Here is a 13,737-nt window from a genome sequence, read left to right on the forward strand (position 1 = left end):
GTGATGGAATTAAGTGTTTCTGCAAAAAACCCAAACATTTGAACAGTTCAGCGGTGACATCTCTCCAGTGTCCGTTTGACTCCAGACAATCCGTAAAACACTGGAGACAGTTTTCAGAGGGACTGTTTGTCCTGTGATAAATGTCCACACTGAGGTCTGTGGATGATCCACAGTGCCAGGGACACTGCTTCTGGACGGAGATGTTGCTTTGAATGTTCTGAATGTGATTTATCAAAGCCTGTAGACCAGCAGGTGAAATTCCACCCGTGTTAGCGTGGAGGCAGAAACCTCAGAGACTGAAGCTGGACACACAGCGTGCTCACTACAGGTAGGTGGAAAAGGGTTTTTCTATTTTTTATTTTTCGTCATTTTGGTGAACTGATCCTTTAAATACTAGAACAATAAATGTTCTTCGTTAAATCTTCAGCTGCAGTTTTACTTTTCTTTAAGTGTTCATTGACATTTAAACTATTGTTCATTGTTTCACCTCAAGCTGCCTTAAAATGAAACAGTGAATGTGACGGGAGGCCGATCAGGAATTCATCAGCAGACATTTTAAACCAAAGCTGACTCCTAGAAATGACATTTCTATACCACTAATTTGCATTCATAACTATGCCGTGCTGACAAACACGATCGCTGCCTGGATGACGTTTGACTGAATGAAACTATGTTTTATCAAACGTGCTGGAGTCACAGGGAGGATAGCAGGACCGTGACAGCAGAATCCAGAGTTCATGTCCAGACTGTGCTCAGGTTGAGGCAACAAAAGCACTTTGGTTAAGGTTAGGTTAAAGATCATGATCTCTGCTGACTTTTTAAAATAGGCCGTGATCTCTTCGTAATATTGTGCTGTCAGTGTCTAAACGTGACCATAAAAAGCTGAGTACGGCTGAAGTCACTGTGAGTGGAGAGTGCTTTGCATTATCACCAATTTTGGCAGGTAACAAATATGTTGTCAGTAAAAACATGTTGAACATGTTCAGTATCAGCATTTGTGCGACATGTCTGGTATGTCAGTTAGTTGTATATTAAGGTAATTTCTGGGAGAACACCTTGACAGGTGCCACTTTCCACTTTTGGAAACAGTGGTGTTAATCATTCTGTTTTTTATTAATTAATTCTGAACTTTGACCTTCACTGCTATCTAAAATCTGTTTTCTCCTCTGATGCTCATTGTCACCCGGCCATGTCATATTCTCCTCTATTTATTAGTTGATTTCCTGTCTTTTAAAGCTGAAATTAGTCCACATGTGGCCCAGTGATCTGTATAACTGCAGCATGCTCAGACTCAAACTGAATCCACACTGAACTGAGCAGAAACGGGGGAAAACTGATTGAGAGTTGAAGACGAACAGGATGTCTGCTCGCAGGCAGGTTGAAGAGTGACTCCTGCTCTTCAGGTGGAGGACAGCTGTGGGACGCTCTCTGCTTGACACTCTTTCCCTGTTGCACTACTGTGGGAGCTGCAGCAAGCAGTGCAATAATGAAAGGGCATCGGTCAGCTGGGCCCAGCTCCTCTTCTGCACCCTTCACCCTGCCCCACCCTGCCCCACCCTGTCCCACCCTGCCCCCCAGCAACACCACAACCCGACGGTAACTGTCTGCTTTCACTGCTGCTCACACACCTTCACCTTCCTTTGTCATCAGGGTGATTACTTCAATAAAGGCAATGTTAAAGGAAGAAGTGGTATTTGTGTTTTATTCCGAGCTTGGCTGTGATGATGATGGGATGCTGGGGTGCTCTGTGAGCAGAGGAAGATGTTGACATCACAGATGTGTTGGGTTCCTCTGGTTATACTCCTGCAATAAAAGCCCATGATAAGATAAGTGACATTTTTTTGATCCCTGTGGAGAAACCTGAGCTTACAGTGGGAAGAAACAACGAGACAGAACAGAGCGAGAGGAGCAGGGAGCTATGTGTGACAATGAAATCTAAAACACACAGATGAGGAGAACAAAACGAATTCAAGCACAGCAGTCGGATCTGTATCGTGACCACAGAGAGAGTTTTCTGTTTTAGATATTTCTATTTCGAGACCTCCGCCTCCACCTAATATGATGGAGATGAATGGAATTTAGTCTGTGGTTTTAAAAATTCAACAACAACTTGTCTTTCCAGGAACAGTGTCCTTGTTTTCACAGGGACTGCTTCTAAAACTAGTTCCAATGAAAACAGTGCGTTATGTGGATTATCTGGAGTGCTGTGGATGTAGACACGTTCTGAAAACGTCATTCTTCAACACTGCGATCAACACATTTCTGTTCACCTCCGCTGCACAGGAGTGGAGGCAGGAATCACAGCATCTCCAGAGCTGCACTGATCAGATCAGACCTGAGTATCGCTACGTTTGGGTGTTGTTTGCGTAAACTGAACCATTAAGGAGAAAAAAACATGTCAAATAATGCTGCCATCTTTGAAAGGTATATATTTATTTTTTGAAGCATTTACAAAACATGATAGGCTGCAACATTTTAGGGTTACATCATAAAGAAGGTGCAGAGCTGCCATCCTTTGTTCCATTGAAGAAATATGACATGTTTGTTTTAGAGCAGACACACACTCCGACACCCAGTGCGTGATCCAGCCTGTACATGTGTATTTTACTAATACTCGCCCATCGACTGTCTCATCTCTTTTGCCTGAGCACGAGTGCAAATTTACAGGAAAAATAATTCACTGAATTTGTGAGGCTGTTAGCGGTTTGGGCCATGATGACAAGCTATAAATAAAAGGTCAGTGTTTACCGTCTTTTTACATGGGAAATATCAGAGCCCGCATCCCAGGTAGTGCTGGGCGTCAAGCCTCAATCATTTTTTGATACAGTACTAACAAAAAAATGTCTCAAGCTGCAGAGAGTCAGGTCCAAATGTATGTCTTATTCTTTGATCGGATAGTTCCTGATTTAAATCCTTATTGTGCCTGTTTTCATTAGGTTCTTATTCAGCTGCTTGTGTTGAGACAACATGAAACATTTAACAGTCCCATCAAACTGCACCCAACTAATCTCAATCACCTTCATCCAGCAGTGTGTGGCTGTGCAGTGTTTTTTTTTGTTTGTTTTTTTTTTGTTTTTTTTTAAATATGATCTCTTAAATATGCTGAAAAAAAAGATTCATTCACAAAGAGGCGTAAACCTCCTAAAAATTCATTTAGCATTCTTTATAACTCCATCCCAAATGTTTGTCCTGGATCTTTCACCTAGAATTCATCGAAAGCAGCTTGAAACTGAGGTGGATTTCATTTGAATTTGTTCTTCAAGTTGATTTCTCACTGCCCTGTTCCATCTTCAGCTGTAAGGTAGCAAATAAAGAGCAGGTTCAGTGGGAGGCCATGGAGCCACAGTCAGTAGCAGTAGTGTGTTTTAAACAGCTCCCCTCCCTCAGCTGGAGTGGCTGTTGGTCTCCAGTGAGACAGAGACGGCGCAGACACAGAGCAGTGCTGCAAAAACAGAAGAAACTCAGGCGAGGTAATAGAGCAACACAGCATTTCCTCCTCAGAGGTGGGTGGTCACATTTACATTTCCTCTGCTCTGCCTGCTGGGACTCATGCATGGAGAGCCTGGGAACCTCCCCCTGCACCCCCACCCCTTGGACTCCACCCCCACCCCCCCGACGACTAAAGCCCCCTTAAAGGTCAGCAGCAGTGCACCTTTCAGCGGAGTAAAAGGGAGGGAAAACTTCCTTTAAGAGGAGAGACACAATTCAAAGACACATTATGTTCTCAGAGGCTCTCTCCACCATCTGCTCCTCCAGGTGACTTCCTCTGGTTAGACGCTGTCTAATGATGGACTTCATCAATTAAAGTCTGACAAAAAAAAATAAAAAAAAGAAATTTAAAGGGAATGATTTTATGTTTGCATGTGACTGACATCCATTAAAAGCTTAAAAATGCTTGAATTCTTTGTCAGTCTTCACACATCTCTCAGTGCGCGCAGGATCAAAGTCAATTCAACACTGAGTCGCTCTTTCAGAGACAAACTGCGTGCAGAATAATCAGCGTTAAGAATCCGATTCAGCTGTCAAATTTGAATGATCTTGTTTGTTTGTTTTTTTGTTTGATTGATTGATTGATTGATTGAAAAAGCTTCAGTTTTCAGAGGTGAGTTAGAGAAGCTGAGGTGAGGAGATTTAAACGCTGGTTTGGATAATCGCAATAATCTTGTAATTAAATTGCGCAAGCTTTGGCAGAATATCTGTCAAGTTTACTAAGGTCAAATAAATCATTTGACACACAGAAAAATATAAAGCAATAAAAGATCTCGTTATTTAACAGAATAGAAGTTCAATCGCTGGTTTTTCGCTCAGGCTGGGCATCAGCTGAACATTCAAATAAAATAAAGACACATTATTTTGCTGAATGAAATGAAAGTTTGTGATCGGTGGAAGACTAAAAACTCAGAGTCCTTCAGCTGTTAATGACCTCACCGGATGATGTTAAAAGGCTCGGAGGCAGTTCTCCGTCAGCTGTCCCAGTCTGAGCAGAATGAAGCAGCAGCAGGCAGCCTGACATCCTGCTCGGCGGTGTGAAGCCCACCATCTCCAGCTCCTCTGAAGCATCATTCACATGCACGACCACCGGATCCACATCCTCACCATGATTCTGTGCAGCCGCTTCTGCCGATCGGCTCTTTAAATATCCAGTGAACTCATCGGAGCGGCGGCCGGCGGGGATGCAGGAGATGCAGGATGCTGCGGAAAATAATGCTGCTGATGATAGCGGAGATGATCACGATGATTATGCTCATAAACGTCCTCCCTGCGACGCCGTCTGTCTTTAACGGCAGTCTGGCTCCACCTGCTGGACGACAGGTGAACAGCAGCAGCGGAGAAACGCGTTTCATCCTGTCGTTTCTGACTCAACACGTCGTTAAGGACTGTTTCACTTTCACTGAAGAGTCCAGGCAGAGATGAGGACAGGGGTGATGCGGCGGATCGGGAGGTTCATCCCACAGAGAGCACAGAAATGATAGAGGATGTGACAGTAAACACGTGGCCTGCTCGGTGTTAAGCCTGCAAATCTGTGTGAGGGTTAGTATCAAGCTTTCACATAAAAATTTGTATTATTTTATTATTATTGTCATTTCATAACACCGATATGTTCCATCACACATATGAACGACTTATCCAACATGAACTAAAGACACTGTGTCTCTTTACTTCACTGTCCACCTCCATGATGCTGTCAGAGCTGCTCTACTGCACTCAGCATTTCTGAACGTGTTGTATATTTGCACAGATGGTCTCAGGTATTGTAATTTTTTATATGTGCTTCATAATGTAATTTCTGATTTTTTTTTTTTATGTCCTTTTATTGGATCGGGTTTCTGTTTGCTTCATCTCTTGTGCTGGTTCAACATGTGAATTTCTCCTCTGAAGATCAGTAAAGATCATCTTCTGTTGGATTGTCTGTTGATGAGTTTGAGGAGGAGTTACATGAAAAGAGAAAATGAATGACCTGTATGATCTACAGTGCTGGAACGCCTCAGCCAAAATGTGTTTGTCGGTGCTTTGTCGCCCCCTGCTGGACAAACACACCAAAGTATCCTCTGCTTTCAATCAATAAACTTGTTTCTTTCACTGATGCAAAATCCGTAAGACTTCTTTAAAATCCTTCAAATTGAACTAGACAAACACTGAAGGACTTTTGTCTGCACACATCACAACAACTTTAAGTAACAGTGATATAATGGGATGTAAAGCGTGGACGTAGATGAAAAACTACACACGCTTTTTGCTGATTTTATCAAAAGCTCCGTATGAAAGAACTAGAAAATGGACTTATTAATGTGAGGATGTATGACAGCATATGTAAGAATGAATCCAGCACGACATGACAGGAAGCAGCTTTGAGATGATAACCAGCTAAAAAAAAAAAAAAGCATTGGAACGTATAATGTAAGGTTCACAGAGACAGATGCATTTCAGGTGTTCATGTGACACTACATGCCCACATATATGAGGAGACCTCTGTGTGTATTTGGACACAATGCTACAGTGACAGAATCAGCAAATTCACTTATCAAATGATGAAGTCAGTGTGTAAATATTATAGCCAGCTCTATGAAGTCAGGACTCCATGTGTAGAAACTGATATTTTAACTCTTACTCTGTTTTTGAAAACATGAATCCATGAGAGCTCATAAACCATCGTCAACCAGCGTCATCATGCTGGGAGATATTTTATGCAAAATCAGGAAACAACAGGTCGGCTCACTCATTCCATGACTGAATTCAAACACCCCACATTTCCCTGACTTTTCTACAAACACCTGGAGCTCTTAGAAAGACATCACGTTCTTTGCATTCTCACGTGCATCTCCAGCATTCTGGCTCCTCAAACCTGAGCAAGCGGGCGCATAACGGGTGAAATCACAGGCTGTTGTATGTAACATCTGCAAGGTGGTCTCATTTTCCATCTACTCATCAACTCCTGAATAAAAGTTCACCAGAAACAATACAGACAAAGCACCAAACACACCACAGTGACGAGGAAGGAAAAAAAAAAAACAGTCAAAAAGAGTAATTTTAAAAAGTATGTACTTCCCATTCAAATCAACATTCACCATGACATAAATAAAGTACTGTCACATCAGGGGTAATGTACAGAGGGTGAAAAACCCAACAACTGAAGTGGAACACAGGGAGAATGCAGCACATTTCCACCGTCGACAGGGCTGTGTGCGCTGTGGAGGCTGTTAACATGATCAATCTGGGGTCGTTACACATGGCTCCTGCTCGTCTCTGACTGGTCCCATCAGGATGAAACTAGCTCCACAGCTGCTTATTGCTCATGCAGGGCTTAAAAAATTCCACTCAAATATGCTTTAAATATGGATTTACCATCTCAACTGTAAAAGTCAACAAGCAGCTGATGGTCAGTCCTCGTTCCAACCTGCATGACGTTCATGCAGCTTCACTAATGCATGAATATTAAGCTGATTTCATACACCTGTAATCAGTTCCTAACACATCATTTTGATTCTGTTTTTCTCGGGCTGTAATCAGGGTGATTAATCTCCTAATCATTGTCTGGATTAATTGTTTAGTCTATAAAATCTCAGAGAATAGTGAAAAACGAGTCCAAGGTGAAGTCATGCAACGCCTTGTTTTGTTTGACCAACAGTCCAAAACCTGAAGAAGTTCTGTTTACTGTGATAGAAAGCAGAGGCAAGCAGCAAACCCTCACAGGGACCCTGACACCAGAGCAGTCTGACATTTTCTGAGAGCACTATCAACTAAAGGGCTTTATTTGATACAGGGCTGCTCAGTATTTCAATTGATATTCTTCTTTGGTGTGTAGATTTCTGGACAAAAATCACTCAGATTACAGCAGTGAATTTAGGGCTTTCTCGGCCCCTGGGGGCCCATGGTAGCTCCTGTCCCCTGTTGCCCTGTTACAAAGCATTTTCCCCCCTCATAAGATTCTCTAAGGAGGAAGCGGATAGGACAAACAGACCATATGGCTAAATTACACACAGCATCACATTGACACCCCCTCCTCTCAGAACCCCTGAGTGCTTCACACGTACAGACACAAGCCATCAGTCAAGTCCTCTACATCATTCACACGTGACGTCATTTGGTCCGGGCGAGCTATAAAACAGGAATCCACATGCGTTGTGTGTCTGAGCGATGATCAGAGCTCATCGTGGCGCAGCAGCTCCTGGCTGGGCTGGATGAAGACGCCCTCCATGGAGCGCCACCAGTTGTGCTGGTTTGGAGCGCTCATGCCGTGCACTTCGCGCTGGCCGCGGATGGGGTGGCCGTACTGCTCGCCCGTCACGCTCAGAAAGACGTCCGTGCCCACGTGTTTGAAGCGCACGGCCTCATCGCGCTCCCAGTGGTCGCCATCACACTGAACCGCCCACACGTCCAGGTCGTCTCCCTCGCCGTTCTCCCCGAAAGCGCTGACCTCCTGCAGGCGATACAGACAGGCGGAGGAAAAGAGAGATTTGTACAGGGGTGATGGTATTGGCCAACAGAGATCTGCTAGAAGGAAAACTACACTCTGCTGCCCCCTTAGCTGCAATGATTCATCAACACTAACAAGTATTGTGTGTGAGTCAAAGCCTGATTAATCACCATGGAGCTCCACTGTCATCCAACTACTAAGTACAACAGTGAGTGTGAGCCGCTGTCTGACCTGGTTATTAGACAGCGGTGAGCTGAAGTGGTGTGTGTGGAGGTTTCGGCCGGTCTTCATGTGTGTGATGCGGATGGCCTGACCGCACTTGATGGCCACCCCGCGCTGGCATGGACGGTTGGGCTTCCCTCGAATCTGCCAATAACTGTTGGCATCATCTGCGTTCTCCACTCCAGTTACAGACTGTTGTCCACTGCCTACACACACACACACACACACACACACACACACACACACACACACAGCATGAGTTTGAGTTTCGCTTGTTCAGGGTGTTTTTACACCTGCACTGGCTTGCTGTGATTTGTTTGGGCAGGTGATCGCACTCAGGTGCAGATCAAAATAACCACACCGAGACCCTTGAGAGGAGGTGGTCTCTATCCAGTCCCAAGCGAACTCTGGCACAGTCTGCAGCAAGTATTTTGTCAGTGTTCAGTCAAAAATCCAAACGTCAGAGTTAAATTAGAGCATTTTGACAGTGTGACTGTATTTCCTCCATTATTGGCCAGTATGAACATACGAATATCAGTTATCTCACCAGTTAAGTTGTTTCTTTCAAAATAAAACACCAGTTTATCCTGCAAACCATTTTCTTCTTGACATCTGACATCTGGTCTCACTGCTGTACCACCATGTTGGCATTGTCCTCATGCAGAATGTTGATGCGAGCACATTGTGAAATTCATAACTGACAAAGTCTCTATATTCCAGGTATGTCTGGAAAAACTGGACACTTGGTTTCTATGACTTTGATTTGAATTTAATAATAATACTGGCAAAATACCACCTCAACAACTTTAAAAATTAAACTTCAAAACCCTTTTTTTAATACTCATTAATAAAATCAAATAGCACAAAGTGTGTTTTGAAACCACAATAAGTCCACTGCTCTAAATTCAGTCATGTCACTTTTGATACCAACATGCACATGTCCAGTTAAGACTTAGCAGCGGTGTGTAATACGGTGTATCAGAATGGGATCTATTAAAATTGATCAGTGTCTAAAATTGTGCCTATTGTAAGTCTGAATGCGTGAAGAGTGTCGTGCCAGCCTTCTGTCTCTCCCTGTGAGGCTCACTGGAAGCTGATTTGCCTTCACTGTTCCTGTATCACTTTCAGACCCTCTATTTGAATAAATGTTCATGTAATTTGGCACCACCTGTCATGGGTGTTAGCAAACGTCCGACAGATGTGCGTCTACAGCTTTGTGGTTGGACAGATACAATTCAACTAATCATGCACTGATAACAGCAGAGCTTCCGGAGAGCCAAGTTAGCACAAACGGCCAGAAGTGATGCAGGAAATCTGGACAGTTTCCTTTCAAAATTATGCCAGTAAGCCAGGTAGAGAATAATTCTTGTGGGAAAATTATGCAGTTGCAGCAGTAAAGGGTAACAGGAGAAAGATGGAAGGCAAGTGGAGCAAATGGGAGTAATCTATGAAAAAAACTACAGAAGAGGAATACAAAACAGCAGGGTCAACAGAACTGTGAAACATAAGTTAATGAACTATCATTTTATCATTATGTCATAACTATCATCATAGCATGGGGGAGATGTATATGACCAGAAGACTCTACTAAGAACATATACTGATACTTATGAAGACAGCCGAGAGCAGTTATACAATTATATAATATTATTATATAATTTCTGAAAAAGTCTTGACACGCAATACAGTACATTGTGTCTTACAGACATTATTGTGTTCTGATGACATTTGTCTGGTGGAAGTATCATTTCAATCTAACATTTTCATCTTGGTACAATATTCATTTCATGATGGGCTTTACTTTGAAAGGTTTGACCGGATGTCCGGTGATTTACACTTTGGATGTATGACACCGGCGTAAAAGAAAAACACAACACCAAATGTATCTTAATTAATGCCAAAGTGGAAAGTATGGGTATGGTATATGTTACAATGTGTGCAGACAGACACAACTGACACATTTGATTCTCTGGACTCGAACATGAACCGGTTACTTAGCTGACGCCTGCATCCAGCTGTCATGTAACGTTATGGGGACAGCGATGCCAAACTGCATTGACAGAAATGACAATTTCATATTGTTCTGCTTGCCGGGCAAAAGCAAAAACACCAAAAAGATTACTTGAAATTTTTCGAAAATGAAGAGTAGCTCCTCCTAATTTCGTCGCGGGACACAACCGTTTGCTTCAATTAAATTTCAAGTTATTAGTATTTGTTCACCTGTTTACCTGTCATTCCCACAGTGCTCCTCCATCTCAACAGACCGCATTGGTTGGCGGTCGTGAGTGGGTATTATGTATACAGACCGACGTTTTATGAAGCTGAAGACTGCTTGTTCAGTGTTCTTCATTCCGAGTCTACCACAGAGTCAAAACTTAAAAGGCCTTGTGCTCGATATGTGTTGTTGTTCATGGATGTTTGCGGATAAGCAAGGCAACTTTAAATCGTCCGATTTTATAATGGAATTTAACACACCGTTCACTAAAAACAACACACGGTCCGGTTGGAGAGATAAACACAACTCGTTTCATCTCATTTCTTGTCACGACATTAAAAGCTATATGTCTGTGAAAGCGAAACCATGTTAGATCCACGGGAGTGAAGTTACCTGAGCCATATTTGACATCGTGGGAATGCAGGCGGACGTTGTGTCTGGTGTTGAGCAGTTTGACCAGTGAGCCGCAGGTCACATAGTTGAGCTCCGACTCTCTTCCTTCACAGTTTGACCACAGCAGCAGAAACAGCAGTGATTTGACCAAAACATGCACAGCGCGAATTATCTCCATCTTTGTGTCTCTGTTCTCATAACCAGCAGTCACTGGGAGAGGGCATGAAAGGCAGTCACTTTCAAACGTTATTGCTGATTTCCACCAATCACAGCTTGACAAGTCCTAAAATACGGAACTAAATGTCGACATGTGATTGGTTAATGTTCGTGTGTATGCGGTCGTGGTTAGTTTCCTTGGTGGCAAACCGGAAGCGTGGATCTAATATCTCAGCCTATAATATTTAAGCATCCTAAACTGTACACGGTGTTATCATAGCAGCAAATAAGTGGCCCGATAAGGACAGATAAGGGATTGAGTGCTTTTCCACAACCAAATCAGATGAGCTGTGTTCAGAAAAAAAGCAGGAAACAATGTGAAATTACTTGATAAATCATTTTTAGTTATTCATTTGAACAATAGCCTACAGTATCAGGCCATGATTACAGGGATTCAAATGCAAAAACACAAAACAGGTAGAAGATAAAAGGTGGTGAGGCTGCCACATGAGCTGGGTCTGTATATCCAAACTTGAAGGAGCAGTCTGCCCTTTTAGCAAATTTGCTTGATTGCTGGTAAACCCAGAATCAGATGAGAACACTACCAGTATTATCAGTGTGATGACTGTACAGAGACGCCCGAGGTCAAGTATTCTACACCAGCTTTACACATGTAAGAGTACACTGCAACCTGATCTCTATCAAAGCAAGAAAAATGCCCCTCCCAACGATTTCAAAACCCTCATTGGTGAATAGTATTCCGTTTAACATAAAGAATGTAAAACCTCTACACCTTCAAACAAATGTAATGCAAGCCATGAACACATTCAGGATGGATAAACTTTTGTTTAAAGTAAAGGAAGGTTTGAAAATGGTCCCTGCTTGGAAGTGTATGAGTTTACCACATAACAAACTTTGATCATTTTGAAAAAATAGTAATAACGATGGCAACAAAACAGAACGGAAGAATACATTTAATTGTTCAAGCATATAGTAAGAGTTTTAAATGAGTACTTCTGTCTGTTATCAAGTGCAATACAATACCTGTCATGTCAGTAGTTAGTTTTTCCTCATAAGACTACTAGCAACAGTACTTCTCTATGGCAGTAGGATTATTTGGCATTTGCTATTTTTCATAATCTGTAAAAATGTACACATACATAGTCGTTTTTTTCTATTTTGTATCTTGTAAACTTTCATATTGTTATTTTTTGACCTCTTATGCCACTGTGCCTGCTTTTTGTAACCTGCTGGTTGTAATGACTAAATTTCCCCAGTATGGGATCAATAAGGTCCTATCTTATTTTATCTTATCTAATGAACCCTAGAAGTCTGTTGAGTAAAGCTATTGTAATGCGAGGGCTCAAGATGTGATGGATCACTGTTAAGGAGACAACAGCGTGCTGGAGACTGATAACTTTCTTAAGCAACTTTTTACTGTTCTCCACACTTTATCAGCTTCACAATAAAAACACTTCCTTGTTTCTAACTCACATGTGACTAAAGTAACCAATCAGAAGCTAACAGGACTTTGACTGAGGTAAATATGAGAAAAGCCACAGAGGTAGATTCAGCAAATTACTGTTAATTGGCAATAAAAAAAATATTGATGAAAGAGAAAATTGATCAAATGAAAATATTGAAACTTGTAAATAATTAACTGTTTAAATTGAATACTGAATGCAAAAATGTAAATTAAAAGAAAAAAATGGGTCAGTTGGTCAGAAATGAGAAACTCCATTTTGCATCTCAGCATGGGAGATTAAATTGTATTTACTCTACAAGACACAGCAGACTGTGATCATAGAAGAAGTTGTTTATATTTCCTGGAGGGAACTTTGACACTGGATTAAACTAGAATGTCACAGTAAAAGTTATTCAAGCTGTCTGTGCATACAGTCTGGGCTGCACTAATTCCAAAAATATAAAAGATTTACTCTCAAATGCCTACACGCACATAGTCCTGAACCCAGATACATCATGTACCTGAACTCTTACTTTGACAAATATTTTACCTTTAAACAAAGGATGTTTTTTCATGTCATGCTTCTCTTTCGTTGAATTACACCAAATCAGTGAACTGATTATCTATTAAATTACTGCCCTATAAGAAGCTTCAGGCAAATTACATTACACAAAACTACATGTTACATTCCAAAGTCAAAAATGATTAATTATTGAACACATTACAGCTTTCATCTTCCTTACTGTGGCTTTGCGGTACCTTGACCAATGGCTGAGTAGAATTATAAATATTGAAAATATAGTATATCAAAAGCGGAATATACTAAATAATCTCCTAATTATGTTTATACTTAATAATGAATTATGTTCATATGAAATCACATTTTTAACTCTAAGTATGTCAGTAGAGTGTGAAAAACGTTTAGAATAAGAGTAGTAATACTGAACACATGGTGGCGCTATTGGCAACATGTTTCAACGTTGAGCAGCAGAGGAAACGCATGAATCAAGCAGGATTTCTCCAGCAGGTGTCTGAGTTCGTCTATAGACGCTTTCATGTACTGTCATGAAAAAATAAACATAATAATCTGCAACAATTCCACGACTCAAATAATTTACAATATATCGACAACACGCTAATCGTTTAAGAACTGGAACCTAAAGAGCTGAGGGAAAAAAATCAGAACAACGAACAACAAACAACAAAATACAGGAATTAAATACGACAACAACAACAACAACAACAACAACAACAACAACAACAATAGACCTAAGAAGAAGAATGCTTGCGGCAATCAAATTAATAAATAATGATGATAGTAATGAAATATTCTCCTATCCCTAACAACACACCAATTTCATGAATGAATGT

The 13,737-nt window shown here is 41.5% G+C and overlaps 1 protein-coding gene across 1 annotated transcript; it reads right to left on the reverse strand.

Moving 5' to 3' along the window:
- Positions 1 to 6,166: 6,166 nt before the first annotated feature.
- On the reverse strand, positions 6,167 to 11,000 carry sdf2l1 (stromal cell-derived factor 2-like 1). Its single transcript, XM_076731728.1, has 3 exons — positions 10,746 to 11,000; positions 8,147 to 8,343; positions 6,167 to 7,918 (listed from the first exon to the last, which is right to left on the reverse strand). The coding sequence occupies exons 1-3, from the start codon at positions 10,921 to 10,923 to the stop codon at positions 7,640 to 7,642; spliced, it is 654 nt and encodes a 217-aa protein (XP_076587843.1). The 5' UTR covers positions 10,924 to 11,000; the 3' UTR covers positions 6,167 to 7,639.
- Between the last annotated feature and the right edge of the window lie 2,737 nt (positions 11,001 to 13,737).

This window comes from Chaetodon auriga, chromosome 5, assembly GCF_051107435.1.
Source record: "Chaetodon auriga isolate fChaAug3 chromosome 5, fChaAug3.hap1, whole genome shotgun sequence".
Classification (NCBI taxonomy): Eukaryota; Metazoa; Chordata; class Actinopteri; order Chaetodontiformes; family Chaetodontidae; genus Chaetodon; species Chaetodon auriga.